General features: G+C 46.8%; 1 protein-coding gene across 2 annotated transcripts in view; it reads left to right on the top strand.

The window, feature by feature from the left end:
- DTWD2 (DTW domain containing 2) overlaps positions 1–15,053 on the top strand; it is a 686,623-nt gene that overhangs the window by 215,909 nt on the left and 455,661 nt on the right. For both annotated transcript variants that reach the window (XM_063964177.1, XM_063964178.1), the window contains exon 3: positions 13,327–13,417. In XM_063964177.1, the coding sequence (XP_063820247.1) occupies positions 13,327–13,417 (91 nt within the window). The remainder of the gene's footprint in view (positions 1–13,326; positions 13,418–15,053) is intronic.

Raw genomic sequence — 15,053 nt, 5'->3', positions numbered from 1 at the left:
TTCAGGTAGCTCAAAAACAAAGATATACATAAAACAAAGATCACTGTCTTTAGTATAAACTACCAGGGAGGTTAGGCCCTGCCTCACTCCCTCTTACTTAATAAGGAACCGTTCAGGTCCCGGCAACCTGACACTAGTGGCCCAGCCCTCCGGATCCCACTGTCCCTAGCAGGCCTATCACCTGGACACTAACTGCCTTCAGGAGCCCTGACTCATTGGAGAGACTCTGCTTTAAACCCAGCACCCATGTGCTCGCTGATGAAGCAGCTTCTTGGGCTAAGAAGCCTATAAGACCTGGTCTGGGCCAAATGGATGGGAACCCGGTCCATCCATACTTCCCATCCAGCCCCAGGACCCTGTGTGTAGCTTACAGGTGGCAAAGTACCTCTCCTGCCACAATATATATGTGTATATACGTGTGTGTGTGTGTGTGTGTGTGTGTGTGTGTGTGTGTGTGTGTATATGTATATATAATATAGCAGTATCACTGGAATCATATGGCAGTATCACTGGAATTATACGGCAGTACCACTGTACTTATACGGCAGGATCACTGGACTTATATGCCAATACCACTGGAATTATACGGCAGTACCGCTGGACATATACGGCAGGATCACTAGAATTATACGGCAGTATCACTGGACATATACAGCAGTATCACTGGACTGGATTTTTATGCCACTACCACTGGAATTATACGGCAGGATCACTGGACATATACAGCAGCACAGGGACACCACCACTGGACTGATGCAGGACAACACAGCACCACTGCAATGGACTGGACTTATACAGCAGCACTGGACATATGGCAGCAGAGGACACCACCACTGTGACTGGACTGATGCAGCACAAGACACTACCACTGAACTGATGCAGGACACTGAGGATGGAGACACGTCCTCTCTCTACACTCTCCAACGCCGGAGTGAAAATGGCGGGGATGCGCGGCTCCTTATGTGGAATCCAAACCCCGCGAGAATCAGACAGCGGGATGATGACGTTTTGCCTCGTTCTTGTTTTGGAAACTGTTCTGTTCTCTGAAATCCAAACCCGCTCATGCACATTTTTATGTCATGTGACTATTTTTTTAATCAACATTGGATGCCATTTGAAATAGAAAGATGACATCTTTTATAGTGCGATGAATATATGAAATAAATCCTTTAAATATTTACAAGTGTTTCTGGTCCATGTACACACTTTGCCAATTGGTATAATTTGCGCAAATAGTCTAAAGGTGTGTACACACGGTGAGAGATTTTCTTGCGATTTTTGACTATATAGTCAAAATCGCAAGGAAAGTTAGTGCAGATCTCAAGGTGAAAGTCACCTTGCGATCCCGATGTGATACCGATGTGAGGTCAGTATTGCAAGCCTAGATAGACTGTGCAGGCAAGTCAATTTTGACTAGTATAAAAGTATAGTCAAAATTGACACTTAGCCAAAATCGCACATAGCCAGTATCGCAAGCACAGTCAACTAGGCTTGGGATACCGACCACAGTCCATATCGCACAGTGAGATTCGGGCATAGCAGAAATCTCACTGTGTGTACATACCTTAAGTTTTCCTTTTATAGAGAGTCTAATTTACACTTTCATTGCAAGAACACATTTCACAGTGTTGGTAGAAAGCTTTTTAAATAACGTTGTGTACCCTAGTGAATTTAACTTTTTGTGACAAATAACTTTCACTTTAATTCCAACACCAAAGTGTGTATTTGCAGCGGGCGTAAACAATAGTTGGTGACAGAGACTCCTTGGCACTTCACTAGGTGTAAGCTAGCCCTTAAAACCAACGTGGGTAACCCTAAACCCTGGAGAAACGCAGACACGTTTCAAAACATTAAGGTTCCTTTTTCAATGCATATGCCTTGAAAAAGGAATCTTTAAGTTCCGAAATGCGTCGGCGCCAGCACCCCCTAAGACACAGGAGGAGGACCTGCCTGCCGAGATAGGACTTGAATCTGGGATCTTTGTGTAGGGTAAGTCCAGACTACTCTGCACTTTTATCGTGACCTGCAGCTCCCCTGCAAACCTTCCGGTAGCACTCCTTCATGTACAATTGCCACTTTGTTATTGGACTATACATTCCCTGGTATCCGGTCTCTAGGTCGACAAGACTTAAGTTGGCAGTGTCTAGGTCGACCACTATTGGTCGACAGTAACTAGGTCGACAGGGTCTCTAGGTCGACATGAGTTTTTCAGATTTTTTTTTTTTACTTTTTCATACTTTACGATCCACGTGGCCTATGATTGGGAAAGGTAATGAGCGAAGTGAGCCATGCGAGGGGGCACGGTGCACTACTTGGAGTTCCCGGTCACTGTATGGCGAAAATGACACCAAAAAAGATTAAATAACTCATGTCGACCTTTCGGCCTAGACCATGTTGACCTAGAGACCCTGTCGACCTAGAATCCCTGTTGACTTAGTTACTGTTGACCAATAGTGGTCGACTTGTCGACCTAAGTGTGGTCGAGCTTCAATACCACACCCACATACCCTTGCTCGGAAGATTTTCATAGGATTTTCATTTGTTTTATCTTGTCCATACAGTTTTGTTAATGTATGGTATTTTATGACATATTTTATTTGTGTATATGTCATTGATTCAAATTCCTTTTGATTTTATCCTGCATACCTACTTTGGTGTAGCAACTGGGTAGCACCATTGTACCACACAACCATTTTTGCTTGAACTGTTTATTTGCAGCTTTTGACATATACAGCAACATTTTGGGTAGCCCAGTGCCCATTCTCAAACACTTTGCTGTTTAAATCATGACTTGGAGTGCTGTATTCCATATATACTCTGTGTGTGTATATGTACAGTATGTATTAAAACATAATACATACTATTATGTGTGTATATATATATATATATATATATTTATTTTAAAACCAAACAAATGTTTCTTGTTCTAGCGATTCGATCACAATTAGTGATCTAACAGAGATAGATAGATATATATATATATATATATATATATAGTAAAACAAGTCCATAATGTGCGCAAAATTATATTTCCTTCCTTGTCCCCAATCTGCTAACAAGACCTACAGAAAAATAAACACACTAGCAAGTAGATTTATATAGTGCTGTAGTTTGGTAACAATGCTGAAGGAGTGATTATGTATATTTTGCGTACATCAAGCCTGATGTGTGCTTATCTGGATGTGCTGGGACTGTTCGCAGCACTTAATCCTTAACTTCATAGTACCCTTTCCAAGTCTTGTATTTCACCGACATATAAAATAATGGAAACACAGGCAATCTCAGGGAATACATCACTCCCATGAATCATTAAGCTTGCTATTTATTGGATGAAAGCTTGAAAACATGTACATCAACTTGCATAAGTTATAGCCTTATGTGATTCTTGCTGCCTAGTATCTGGCTATAGATTTCCAGTTTCAACCCATGTAGTATATCTGTTATTGTGAAACATGTATTCTGTATACTTAGGGTAACTAAGTGTATAATACAGTCAGTAGCGGATCTTGCCACGGGCAAGCAGGACTTTTGCCCGGGGCGCCACCTTCCGGAGGGCGCCGCACCAGGGCAAGATCCGCTGCTGCTGTGCCCCCCGCTGCGAAGGGAAACTAGACGCGTACGCGTCTAGTTTCCCTTTGTGGAGAGGACCTTTACTGTGCGGTGCGCGATGACGTCATCGCGCACCGCACATTATTTCAGTCTGTACAGGGGGTGTAAATGACCACGCCCCCTGTATGAAGCCATGCCCCCTATTGCCGCCCGGGGCGCACAGAGCCCCAGAACCGGCCCTGAATGCAGTGTACCCCATCAGCTGTGCAAGCTGGCAACAATTATGTAATTCCAGTATTTTAAATAGGACAATCTTAGAATGTTATTTGTACGTTTGCTTGCTTAACTGTATGTTTATTTTTCATATTTCTCTGACGTCCTAAGTGGATGCTGGGACTCCGTAAGGACCATGGGGAATAGCGGCTCCGCAGGAGACTGGGCACAACTATAAAGAAAGCTTTAGGTCTAACTGGTGTGCACTGGCTCCTCACACTATGACCCTCCTCCAGACTTCAGTTAGAATCTTGTGCCCGGCCGAGCTGGATGCACACTGAGCTCCTAGAAAAAAAGTATATTTAGGTTTTTTATTTTACAGTGAGATCTGCTGGCAACAGACTCACTGCAGGGGAGAAGAAGCAAACCTACCTAACAGGTGGTAGTTTGGGCTTCTTAGGCTACTGGACACCATTAGCTCCAGAGGGATCGACCGCAGGACCCGACCTTGGTGTTCGTTCCCGGAGCCGCGCCGCCGTCCCCCTTACAGAGCCAGAAGCATGAAGAGGTCCGGAAAATCGGCGGCAGAAGACTTCGGTCTTCACCAAGGTAGCGCACAGCACTGCAGCTGTGCGCCATTGCTCCTCATGTACACCTCACACTCCGGTCACTGATGGGTGCAGGGCGCTGGGGGGGGGGGCGCCCTGAGGGCAATATATGACACCTTGGCTGGCAAATCTACATCATATATAGTCCTAGAGGCTATATAGATGTAAAAATACCCCTGCCAGTATTCCAGAAAAAGCGGGAGAAGTCCGCCGGAAAAGGGGCGGGGCCATCTCCCTCAGCACACTGGCGCCATTTTTCCCTCACATCTCCGCTGGAAGGAAGCTCCCTGGCTCTCCCCTGCAGTCTGAACACTACAGAAGGGTAAAAAAGAGAGGGGGGCACTAAATTTAGGCGCAGGATATATATATATATATATTGATATATAAAAAGCAGCTATAAGGGAAAAACACTCATTTATAGTGGGATCCCTGTGTTATATAGCGCTCTGGTGTGTGCTGGCATACTCTCTCTCTGTCTCCCCAAAGGGCTTTGTCGGGTCCTGTCCTCTGTCAGAGCATTCCCTGTGTGTTTGCGATGTGTCGGTACGGCTGTGTCGACATGTTTGATGAGGAGGCTTATGTGGAGGCGGAGCAGATGCCTGTAAATGTGATGTCACCCCCTGCGGGGTCGACACCTGAGTGGATGGTGCTGTGGAAGGAATTACGCGACAGTGTCGACTCCTTGCATAAAAGGTTTGACGACATACCTAATGTGGGACAGCCGGCTTCTCAGCCTGTGCCTGCCCAGGCGTCTCAAAAGCCATCAGGGGCTCTAAAACGCCCGCTACCTCAGATGGCAGACACAGATGTCGACACGGATACTGACTCCAGTGTCGACGACGATGAGACTAATGTAACTTCCAGTAGGGCCACACGTTACATGATTGAGGCAATGAAAAATGTGTTGCACATTTCTGATGTTACCCCCGGTACCACAAAAAAGGGTATAATGTTTGGAGAGAAAAAACTACCAGTAGCTTTTCCTCCATCTGAGGAGTTAAATGAAGTGTGTGAAGAAGCGTGGGCTTCCCCTGATAAAAAGCTGGTCATTTCTAAGAGGTTACTAATGGCGTACCCTTTCCCGCCAGAGGATAGGTCACGCTGGGAAACATCCCCTAGTGTGGATAAAGCGCTCACACGCTTGTCAAAGAAGGTGGCACTACCGTCTCCGGATACGGCCGCCCTGAAGGAATCTGCTGATAGAAAGCAGGAGACTATCCTGAAATCTATATATACACACAGGTGTTATACTGAGACCGGCTATTGCTTCAGCCTGGATGTGCAGTGCTGCTGCTGCATGGTCAGATTCCCTGTCAGAAAATATAGATACCCTAGACAGGGACACTATATTGCTAACCGTAGCGCATGTAAAAGACGCACTTTTATACATGAGGGATGCACAGAGGGATATTTGCCGGCTGGCATCCAAAATAAGTGCAATGTCCATTTCTGCCAGGAGAGGGTTATGGACTCGGCAGTGGACAGGAGATGCAGATTCCAAAAGACACATGGAAGTTTTGCCTTATAAGGGTGAGGAGTTGTTCGGGGATGGTCTCTCGGACCTCGTTTCCACAGCTACAGCTGGGAAGTCTACATTTTTACCCCATGTTCCCTCACAACCAAAGAAAGCACCGTATTATCAGGTACAGTCCTTTCGGTCCAATAGGGGCAAGCGGGTTAAAGGCGCGTCCTTTCTGCCCAGAGGCAGAGGTAGGGGAAAGAAGCTGCAGCATACAGCCAGTTCCCAGGAGCAAAAGTCCTCCCCCGCTTCCTCCAAGTCCACCGCATGACGCTGGGGCTCCACAGGCGGAGCCAGGTACGGTGGGGGCCCGTCTCAAATATTTCAGCAATCAGTGGGCTCGCTCACGGGTGGATCCCCGGATTTTTCAGATAGTATCTCAGGGGTACAAGCTGGAGTTTCCTCAAATCTGCCTTGCCAACCACTCCCTCAGGCAGGGAGGCAGTGTTACAGGCAATTCACAAGCTGTATTCACAACAGGTGATAGTAAAGGTACCCCTACTTCAACAAGGAAGGGGTTACTGTTCCACAATGTTTGTGGTACCGAAACCGGACGGTTCGGTGAGACCCATTTTAAATTTGAAATCCTTGAACACATATATAAAAAAATTCAAGTTCAAGATGGAATCGCTCAGGGCGGTTATTGCAAGCCTGGACGAGGGGGATTACATGGTATCACTGGACATCAAGGATGCTTACCTGCATGTCCCCATTTACCATCCTCACCAGGAGTACCTCAGATTTGTGGTACAGGATTGTCATTACCAATTCCAGACGTTGCCGTTCGGTCTATCCACGGCTCCGAGGGTCTTTACCAAGGTAATGGCCGAAATGATGATACTCCTTCGAAAGAAGGGAGTTTTAATTATCCCGTACTTGGACGATCTCCTGATAAAGGCGAGGTCCAGAGAGCAGTTGTTGGTCGGGGTAGCACTATCTCGGGAAGTGCTACAACAGCACGGCTGGATTCTAAACATTCCAAAGTCACAGCTGGTCCCTACGACACGTCTACTGTTCCTGGGGATGGTTCTGGACACAGAACAGAAAAAAGTGTTTCTCCCGGAGGAGAAGGCCAAGGAGCTGTCATCTCTAGTCAGAGGCCTCCTAAAACCAAAACAGGTGTCGGTGCATCACTGCACGCGGATCCTGGGAAAAATTGTAGCTTCCTACGAAGCGATTCCATTCGGCAGGTTTCATGCAAGAACCTTTTAGTGGGACCTGTTGGACAAGTGGTCCGGATCGTATCTTCAGATGCATCGACTGATAACCCTGTCTCCAAGGACAAGGGTGTCTCTGCTGTGGTGGCTGCAGAGTGCTCATCTTCAAGAGGGCCGCAGATTCGGCATACAGGACTGGGTCCTGGTGACCACGGATGCCAGCCTTCGAGGCTGGGGGGCAGTCACACAGGGAAGAAACTTCCAAGGACTATGGTCAAGTCAGGAGACTTCCCTGCACATAAATATTCTGGAACTAAGGGCCATTTACAATGCCCTAAGTCAGGCAAAACCCCTGCTTCAAAACCAGCCGGTACTGATCCAGTCAGACAACATCACGGCGGTCGTCCATGTAAACCGACAGGGCGGCACGAGAAGCAGGACGGCAATGGCAGAAGCCACAAGGATTCTCCGATGGGCGGAAAATCACGTGTTAGCACTGTCAGCAGTGTTCATTCCGGGAGTGGACAACTGGGAAGCAGACTTCCTCAGCAGGCACGACCTCCACCCGGGAGAGTGGGGACTTCATCCAGAAGTCTTCCAAATGATTGTAAACCGTTGGGAAAGGCCACAGGTGGACATGATGGCGTCCCGCCTAAACAAAAAGCTAGAAAAGTATTGCGCCAGGTCAAGAGACCCGCAGGCGATAGCTGTGGACGCTCTAGTGACACCGTGGGTGTACCGGTCGGTTTATGTGTTCCCTCCTCTTCCTCTCATACCAAAGGTACTGAGGATAATACGGAGAAGAGGAGTAAGAACTATACTCATTGTTCCGGATTGGCCAAGAAGAGCTTGGTACCCGGAACTTCAAGAAATGATCTCAGAGGACCCATGGCCTCTACCGCTCAGACAAGACCTGCTGCTGCAGGGGCCCTGTCTGTTCCAAGACTTACCGCGGCTGCGTTTGACGGCATGGCGGTTGAACACCGGATCCTGAAGGAAATGGGCATTCCGGAGGAAGTCATTCCTACGCTGATTAAGGCTAGGAAAGAAGTAACCGCAAACCATTATCACCGCATATGGCGAAAATATGTTGCGTGGTGTGAGGCCAGGAAGGCCCCAACAGAGGAATTTCAGCTGGGCCGTTTCCTGCACTTCCTACAGTCAGGGGTGACTATGGGCCTTAAATTGGGTTCCATTAAGGTCCAGATTTCGGCTCTATCGATTTTCTTCCAGAGAGAACTGGCTTCACTACCTGAAGTTCAGACTTTTGTTAAGGGAGTGCTGCATATTTAGCCCCCTTTTGTGCCTCCAGTGGCACCTTGGGATCTCAACGTGGTGTTGGATTTCCTAAAGTCACATTGGTTTGAGCCACTGAAAACCGTGGATTTGAAATATCTCACGTGGAAAGTGGTCATGTTGTTGGCCTTGGCTTCGGCCAGGCGTGTATCAGAATTGGCAGCTTTGTCATGTAAAAGCCCTTATCTGATTTTCCATATGGATAGGGCAGAATTGAGGACTCGTCCCCAGTTTCTCCCTAAAGGGGTATCAGCGTTTCATCTGAACCAACCTATTGTGGTGCCTGCGGCTACAAAAGACTTGGAGGCTTCCAAGTTGTTGGACGTAGTCAGGGCCCTGAAAATATATGTTTCCAGGACAGCTGGAGTCAGAAAGACTGACTCGCTATTTATCCTGTATGCGCCCAACAAGTTGGGTGCACCTGCTTCAAAGCAGACTATTGCTCGCTGGATCTGTAGTACGATTCAGCTTGCACATTCTGCGGCTGGACTGCCGCATCCTAAATCAGTGAAAGCCCATTCCACGAGGAAGGTGGGCTCTTCTTGGGCGGCTGCCCGAGGGGTCTCGGCTCTTCAACTTTGCCGAGCAGCTACTTGGTCGGGGTCAAACACGTTCGCTAAATTCTACAAGTTTGACACCCTGGCTGAGGAGGACCTAGAGTTTGCCCATTCGGTGCTGCAGAGTCATCCGCACACTCCCGCCCGTTTGGGAGCTTTGGTATAATCCCCATGGTCCTTACGGAGTCCCAGCATCCACTTAGGACGTCAGAGAAAATAAGAATTTACTCACCGGTAATTCTATTTCTCGTAGTCCGTAGTGGATGCTGGGCGCCCATCCCAAGTGCGGATTGTCTGCAATACTTGTATATAGTTATTGCTTAACTAAAGGGTTATTGTTGAGCCATCTATTGAGAGGCTCCGTTGTTATCATACTGTTAACTGGGTATAGTATCACGAGTTATACGGTGTGATTGGTGTGGCTGGTATGAGTCTTACACAGGATTCAAAATCCTTCCTTCTTGTGTCAGCTCTTCCGGGCACAGTATCCTAACTGAAGTCTGGAGGAGGGTCATAGTGGGAGGAGCCAGTGCACACCAGTTAGACCTAAAGCTTTCTTTATAGTTGTGCCCAGTCTCCTGCGGAGCCGCTATTCCCCATGGTCCTTACGGAGTCCCAGCATCCACTACGGACTACGAGAAATAGAATTACCGGTGAGTAAATTCTTATTTTTCCCCCCAATCCGTTGTTCTTTATTCATTGCACAAATGTTTAGAAGCAGTGGAATCAAATGTAACAAATAATTTTTTTTTAAAGAAACCATTCCATCCACTAACTACTGGTACAAAGTTGCAAAGGAAACAAGTGAACTGATAACAAGCTTGGTTTATTTCATTGAAAGTCTTGTAGACGCCCGTTAATCCCGGATGCCGATAATTACTATGTATTCCATTACATATCTATGTGAACATACAGTCATTTTGGACTTGGGGAGCCTGCACACTGCATGTGCTGAGTGTAAAGCGTCTGTTTTTTCCTTTATTGCTCCTCTCCCTGATGTCACATTGAGATCATCCAACTTGGTGACTAAGCTATACAGTAGTGCAAACGCAATCAAAATTCATCCCGTAGTATGTGCGTGATGCCGCAACAAACAGACAGACAAACCAAAATTCAGAAAAAATGTCTCCATAGTTCATACACAGACCCAAGAATATTTCTATGTACAGTCACAACCATTAAAACATTATAAGTATAGATGGGTAATGTTTATAAGGTTATTAGAAATTGTGAAGCTTTGACTTTTAGGTATTTGATTATGGGGTATATGCAATTCACGGCGAATCGCGGCAATTTTTCGCCGTTTTTTAATTCGACTAAATTCGCCAGGTGAATTCCGGAAGGTGGCTTCCGGAATTCACCATATTCAATGAAAAACGGATTCGCCAGAGTCGCGGGCGAAAATCGGCCGATTTGGCGGATTTTGCCGCGATTTTAAAAAACGGTAAAAAACGGGAAAAACCCGGAAAAAAAAATGGCGTGGGGTCCCCCCTCCAAAGCATAACCAGCCTCGGGCTCATCGAGCTGGTCCTGGTTCTAAAAATCCGGGGAAAAATTGGCCAGGGATCCCCCGTATTTTTAAAACCAGCACCGGGCTCTGCGCCTGGTGCTGGTGCCAAAAATACGGGGGACAAAAAGAGTAGGGGTCCCCCGTATTTTTAACACCAGCATCGGGCTCCACTAGCTGGACAGATAATGCCACAGCCGGGGGTCACTTTTATGCCGTGCCCTGCGGCCGTGGCATTAAATATCCAACTAGTCACCCCTGGCCGGGGTACCCTGGGGGAGTGGGGACCTCTTCAATCAAGGGGTCCCCCCCCAGCCACCCAAGGGCCAGGGGTGAAGCCCGAGGCTGTCCCCCCCCATCCAATGGACTGCGGATGGGGGGGCTGATAGCCTTTTGTGATAATAAAAATATATTGTTTTTTCCAGTAGTACTACAAGTCCCAGCAAGCCTCCCCCGCAAGCTGGTACTTGGAGAACCACAAGTACCAGCATGCGGGAGAAAAACGGGCCCGCTGGTACCTGTAGTACTACTGGGAAAAAAATACCCCAAATAAAACAGGACACACACACCGTGACAGTAAAACTTTATTACACACTACCGACACACACATACTTACCTATGTTGACACGCCGACTGCCACGGTCTCCGACGATCCGAGGGTACCTGTTAAAAAAATGATACTCACCTTCCAGCGTCCAGAGATAAATCCACGTCCAGAGAGATAAATCCACGTACTTGTAAAAAAAAAAGAAAACGCAAATACCCGCTCCATACCGGACTAGAAAGGGGTCCAATGCTTTCACATCAGACCCCTTTCTCCCGAATGCCGGGACATCACGTGACTCCTGTCACTGAAGTCCCTTCAGCCAATCAGGAAGCGCTACTTCCGTGGCGCTCACCTGATTGGCTGTGCGCTGTCTGTACTGTGACAGCACATCGCAAAGCCGCTCCATTACTTTCAATGGTGGGAACTTTGCGGGTAGCGGTGGGGTCACCCGCCGGTCAGCCGCTGACCGGCGGGTGACCTTACCGCTAGCCGCTAAGTTCCCACCATTGAAAGTAATGGAGCGGCTTTGCGATGTGCTGTCACAGTACAGACAGCGCACAGCCAATCAGGTGAGCGCAACGAAGTTGCGCTTCCTGATTGGCTTAGAGACCTTTCTGTGACAGCTGTCACTGACAGGTCTCATTCGTGGAAAGGTGTCCCATGTGTCAGCATGGGACCCCTTTCAGTCCGGCATGGAGCGGGTGTTCGGTTTGTTTTTTTGCCAAGTACGTGGATTTATCTCTGGACCATGGCTGAGGTGAGTATATTGATCTTTTCTTTTCAGGTATCCGTGGATTCTACATGGAGAAGAGGACCGATGTCGGCGTGTGAACATAGGTAAGTATGTGTGTGTCGACGTATGAAATAAAGTTTTACTGTCGACGGTGTGTGTGTCCTGTTTTTATTTGGGTATTTTTTTCCCAGTAGTACTACAGGTACCAGCGGGCCCGTTTTTCTCCCGCATGCTGGTACTTGTGGTTCTCCAAGTACCAGCTTGCGGGGGAGGCTTGCTGGGACTTGTAGTACTACTGGAAAAAACAATATCTTTTTATTATCACAAAAGGCTATCAGCCCCCCCATCCGCAGCCCATTGGATGGGGGGGGACAGCCTCGGGCTTCACCCCTGGCCCTTGGGTGGCTGGGGGGGGGACCCCTTGATTGAAGGGGTCCCCACTCCCCCAGGGTACCCCGGCCAGGGGTGACTAGTTGGATATTTAATGCCACGGCCGCAGGGCACGGCATAAAAGTGACCCCCGGCTGTGGCATTATCTGTCCAGCTAGTGGAGCCCGATGCTGGTGTTAAAAATACGGGGGACCCCTACTCTTTTTGTCCCCCGTATTTTTGGCACCAGCACCAGGCGCAGAGCCTGGTGCTGGTTTTAAAAATACGGGGGATCCCCTGTCAATTTTTTCCCCGCATTTTTAGAACCAGGACCAGCTCGAAGAGCCCGAGGCTGGTTATGCTTTGGAGGGGGGACCCCACGCCATTTTTTTTTATGATTTCACCGTTCCAGCATAAAAAAAAAAAAAAATAAAAAAATAATATTTTGAAAAATATATAAATAATATTTGTGCCTCCAAAAAAAAAAAAAAAGTACCTAATCCCTTCTAATATAAATAGATCTGCTATTCCCCCAAAAAAAACACAAAAAAAAACATGTTTAAAATTTTTTTATTTGTTTTCACCCTCCATAGTGTGGCGGATTGAAAATGACGAATTTGCTGTCTAAAAGCACTGCTGTCGAATTTCCAAACTTGAATTGAATATGCTTTGGTCGAATTGCAGCACTTGTATCATTGCAGAAAAGTCGAATTTGCAAAAATTCGAATTTCAAAAAGTCGAATTTTGAAAGTCCGTTTTTTGGTCGGAAAGCACTGAATTGCATAGGCGATTTTTTTTTTTGGTCGAAAATGACCCGAAATTCGACAATTTCGGGAATTTGACCGCAATTGCATATACCCCCATATATCCACAGTGTCAGTCACCGGGGTCGTCTGCTGGTGCAGCTATGTTTATGTACCCTGTACTTGTACTATATTGTATTCAATGTTTATAAGGTTATTAGAAATTGTGAAGCTTTGACTTTTAGGAATTTGATTATATATCCACAGTGTCAGTCACCGGGGTCGTCTGCTGATGCAGCTATGTTTATGTACCCTGTACTTGTACTATATTGTATTGAACTGTAAGTCACTGTTTTCCTGTTTTACCTGTTTTGTTTATGTATTCTGTAATTGGACGCTGCGAATCCCTTGTGGCGCCACATAAAGAATAATAATGATATTCAAATATGTCTGATTATTGTACTATTGTATTCCTTGTAACTTTTACCATTGTGTGTTTTTTTTAATTCTGATTTTTGTTCTTGCTAGCCGTCCTGAGAAGGTGTGCCTGTGTCCTTTCCTGCCAGCTCATCCCATACACGTTTCCACTTGTTTATACATTGTCCAGCATCCAGCCGAGGTGAGTGGGGATGTGGGAAGGGTTGAAGTTCTGTCAGTGTGTTGAGGCTGAAGTTGTGGGAAAAGACACTGCATTCTGACATCTAGCTTCCTGCACTGCCCAAAGCTGACACATTAAGTGCTGAATGTTGCTTATTGGCACACCTGTGTCAGTTATTTCATTATCACTGTTCAATTATAAATCGTATTTCTGCAGCGGGGTACAGTAGTATTCCACAGGGAATAACATCGGGGTGTAGAGTTGGATCTTGATCCGAAGCACCAACAGGCTAAAAACTTTGACTGTTCCCAGGATGCATCGCCCCGCCTCCTCTATATAACCCCTCCTCTGTGCACAGGAGCTCAGTTTTGTTAACCAGTTTTAAAGTTGGTGCCTGCATAGCAGGTCACTAACAGGCGAGGGCTGCATTAGACAGACCTGAAGAATTGAAGAAGAAAGCTTTTTAAAGACTGAGCAGCAGCACTTTTATGTCCTTAGGACATGTTGTGCTGCGGCTCCATCACCTCCCCTCTGTGGCGCTGTATACTCCCGTGGCCTGGTTCCCGGGTACTTACAGCGGAGACGCACCGGTATCTTGGCACACTTGGTACATAGAACAACCCACAAGGACAGACCACCACGTAAACCACAAACGACATCTTGCAGGTTAAGACAAACCTCATATCGTACATCTTATCTACATGTGGGTGTTTAAACTTGGTACATGGAACAATAAAACGACAGGTAGTACAGTCGTTACATGAGTAACACCCAAAGGGTTTCCTATACACATTAGGGGTCTGTGGTAGATTGCGACCTGTTATGTCCGTGTGGACAAGAAGATCTTTAAGGTTGCTACCTCGTCTAAAGGCCGCCACCGGTCTTTTGCCCCTAAACATAGGGAGTTCATTATCAGAGCTCACAATAGGCCATAGAGCTTTGGTGGCCTGTTTGATTACCGAACTTGCCACTGTGTAGTCACTGGCCCATGGCAGGATCTGATCTTGATTCCTCATACGTGGGCTTAATAATTCAGATCTGGACATATTCAACACCCTAGACTTTTGAGCCAAAAGGGTCTTCCTCTCATAACCACGAACCAAAAATCTGTCAACAACTTTGTCCAGTTCCGAAGGAACCGTAGCGACATCACTAGAAATGCGAGCGACTCGCATCATTTGGGAGAGTGGTAAACCTTGTTTTAAAGCCGTCGGGTGGTGACTAGATGCTACCAGTAGCGTGTTTCTATCGGTCACTTTTGTGTATACCTCTGTGATGAATCGATTGTTAGTATCACATGAACATCCAAGAAGTTCACATCCGTATTACTTGACGTATACGTGAACTTAATTGGAGTGTCCAACCCATTAATATCCACCATCATGTTTTCAAATTCATGTTGACCACCCGTCCATAACAGGAACACATCGTCTATGTAGCGCTTATAGAGTAGGATGTTCCCCCCCCGTACCGGCTATTTTGGAGGAACATCCGACTCTCAAGCGCAAACATAAACACATTTGCATAGGAAGGTGCTACGGGAGAACCCATAGCACACCCCCTTAGTTGCAAATAGAAACAACCATCAAAGATAAAATAATTCCGGCATAATGTCAACTCAAGCAATTGCATAAATAGGGCATGATCAAACTCCTCC

The sequence above is a fragment of the Pseudophryne corroboree genome, chromosome 1 (assembly GCF_028390025.1).
Source record: "Pseudophryne corroboree isolate aPseCor3 chromosome 1, aPseCor3.hap2, whole genome shotgun sequence".
In the NCBI taxonomy this organism is placed as follows: domain Eukaryota; kingdom Metazoa; phylum Chordata; class Amphibia; order Anura; family Myobatrachidae; genus Pseudophryne; species Pseudophryne corroboree.
Note: the sequence above shows the minus strand (reverse complement) of the source record. Positions and strands in the feature narration are given on the sequence as shown.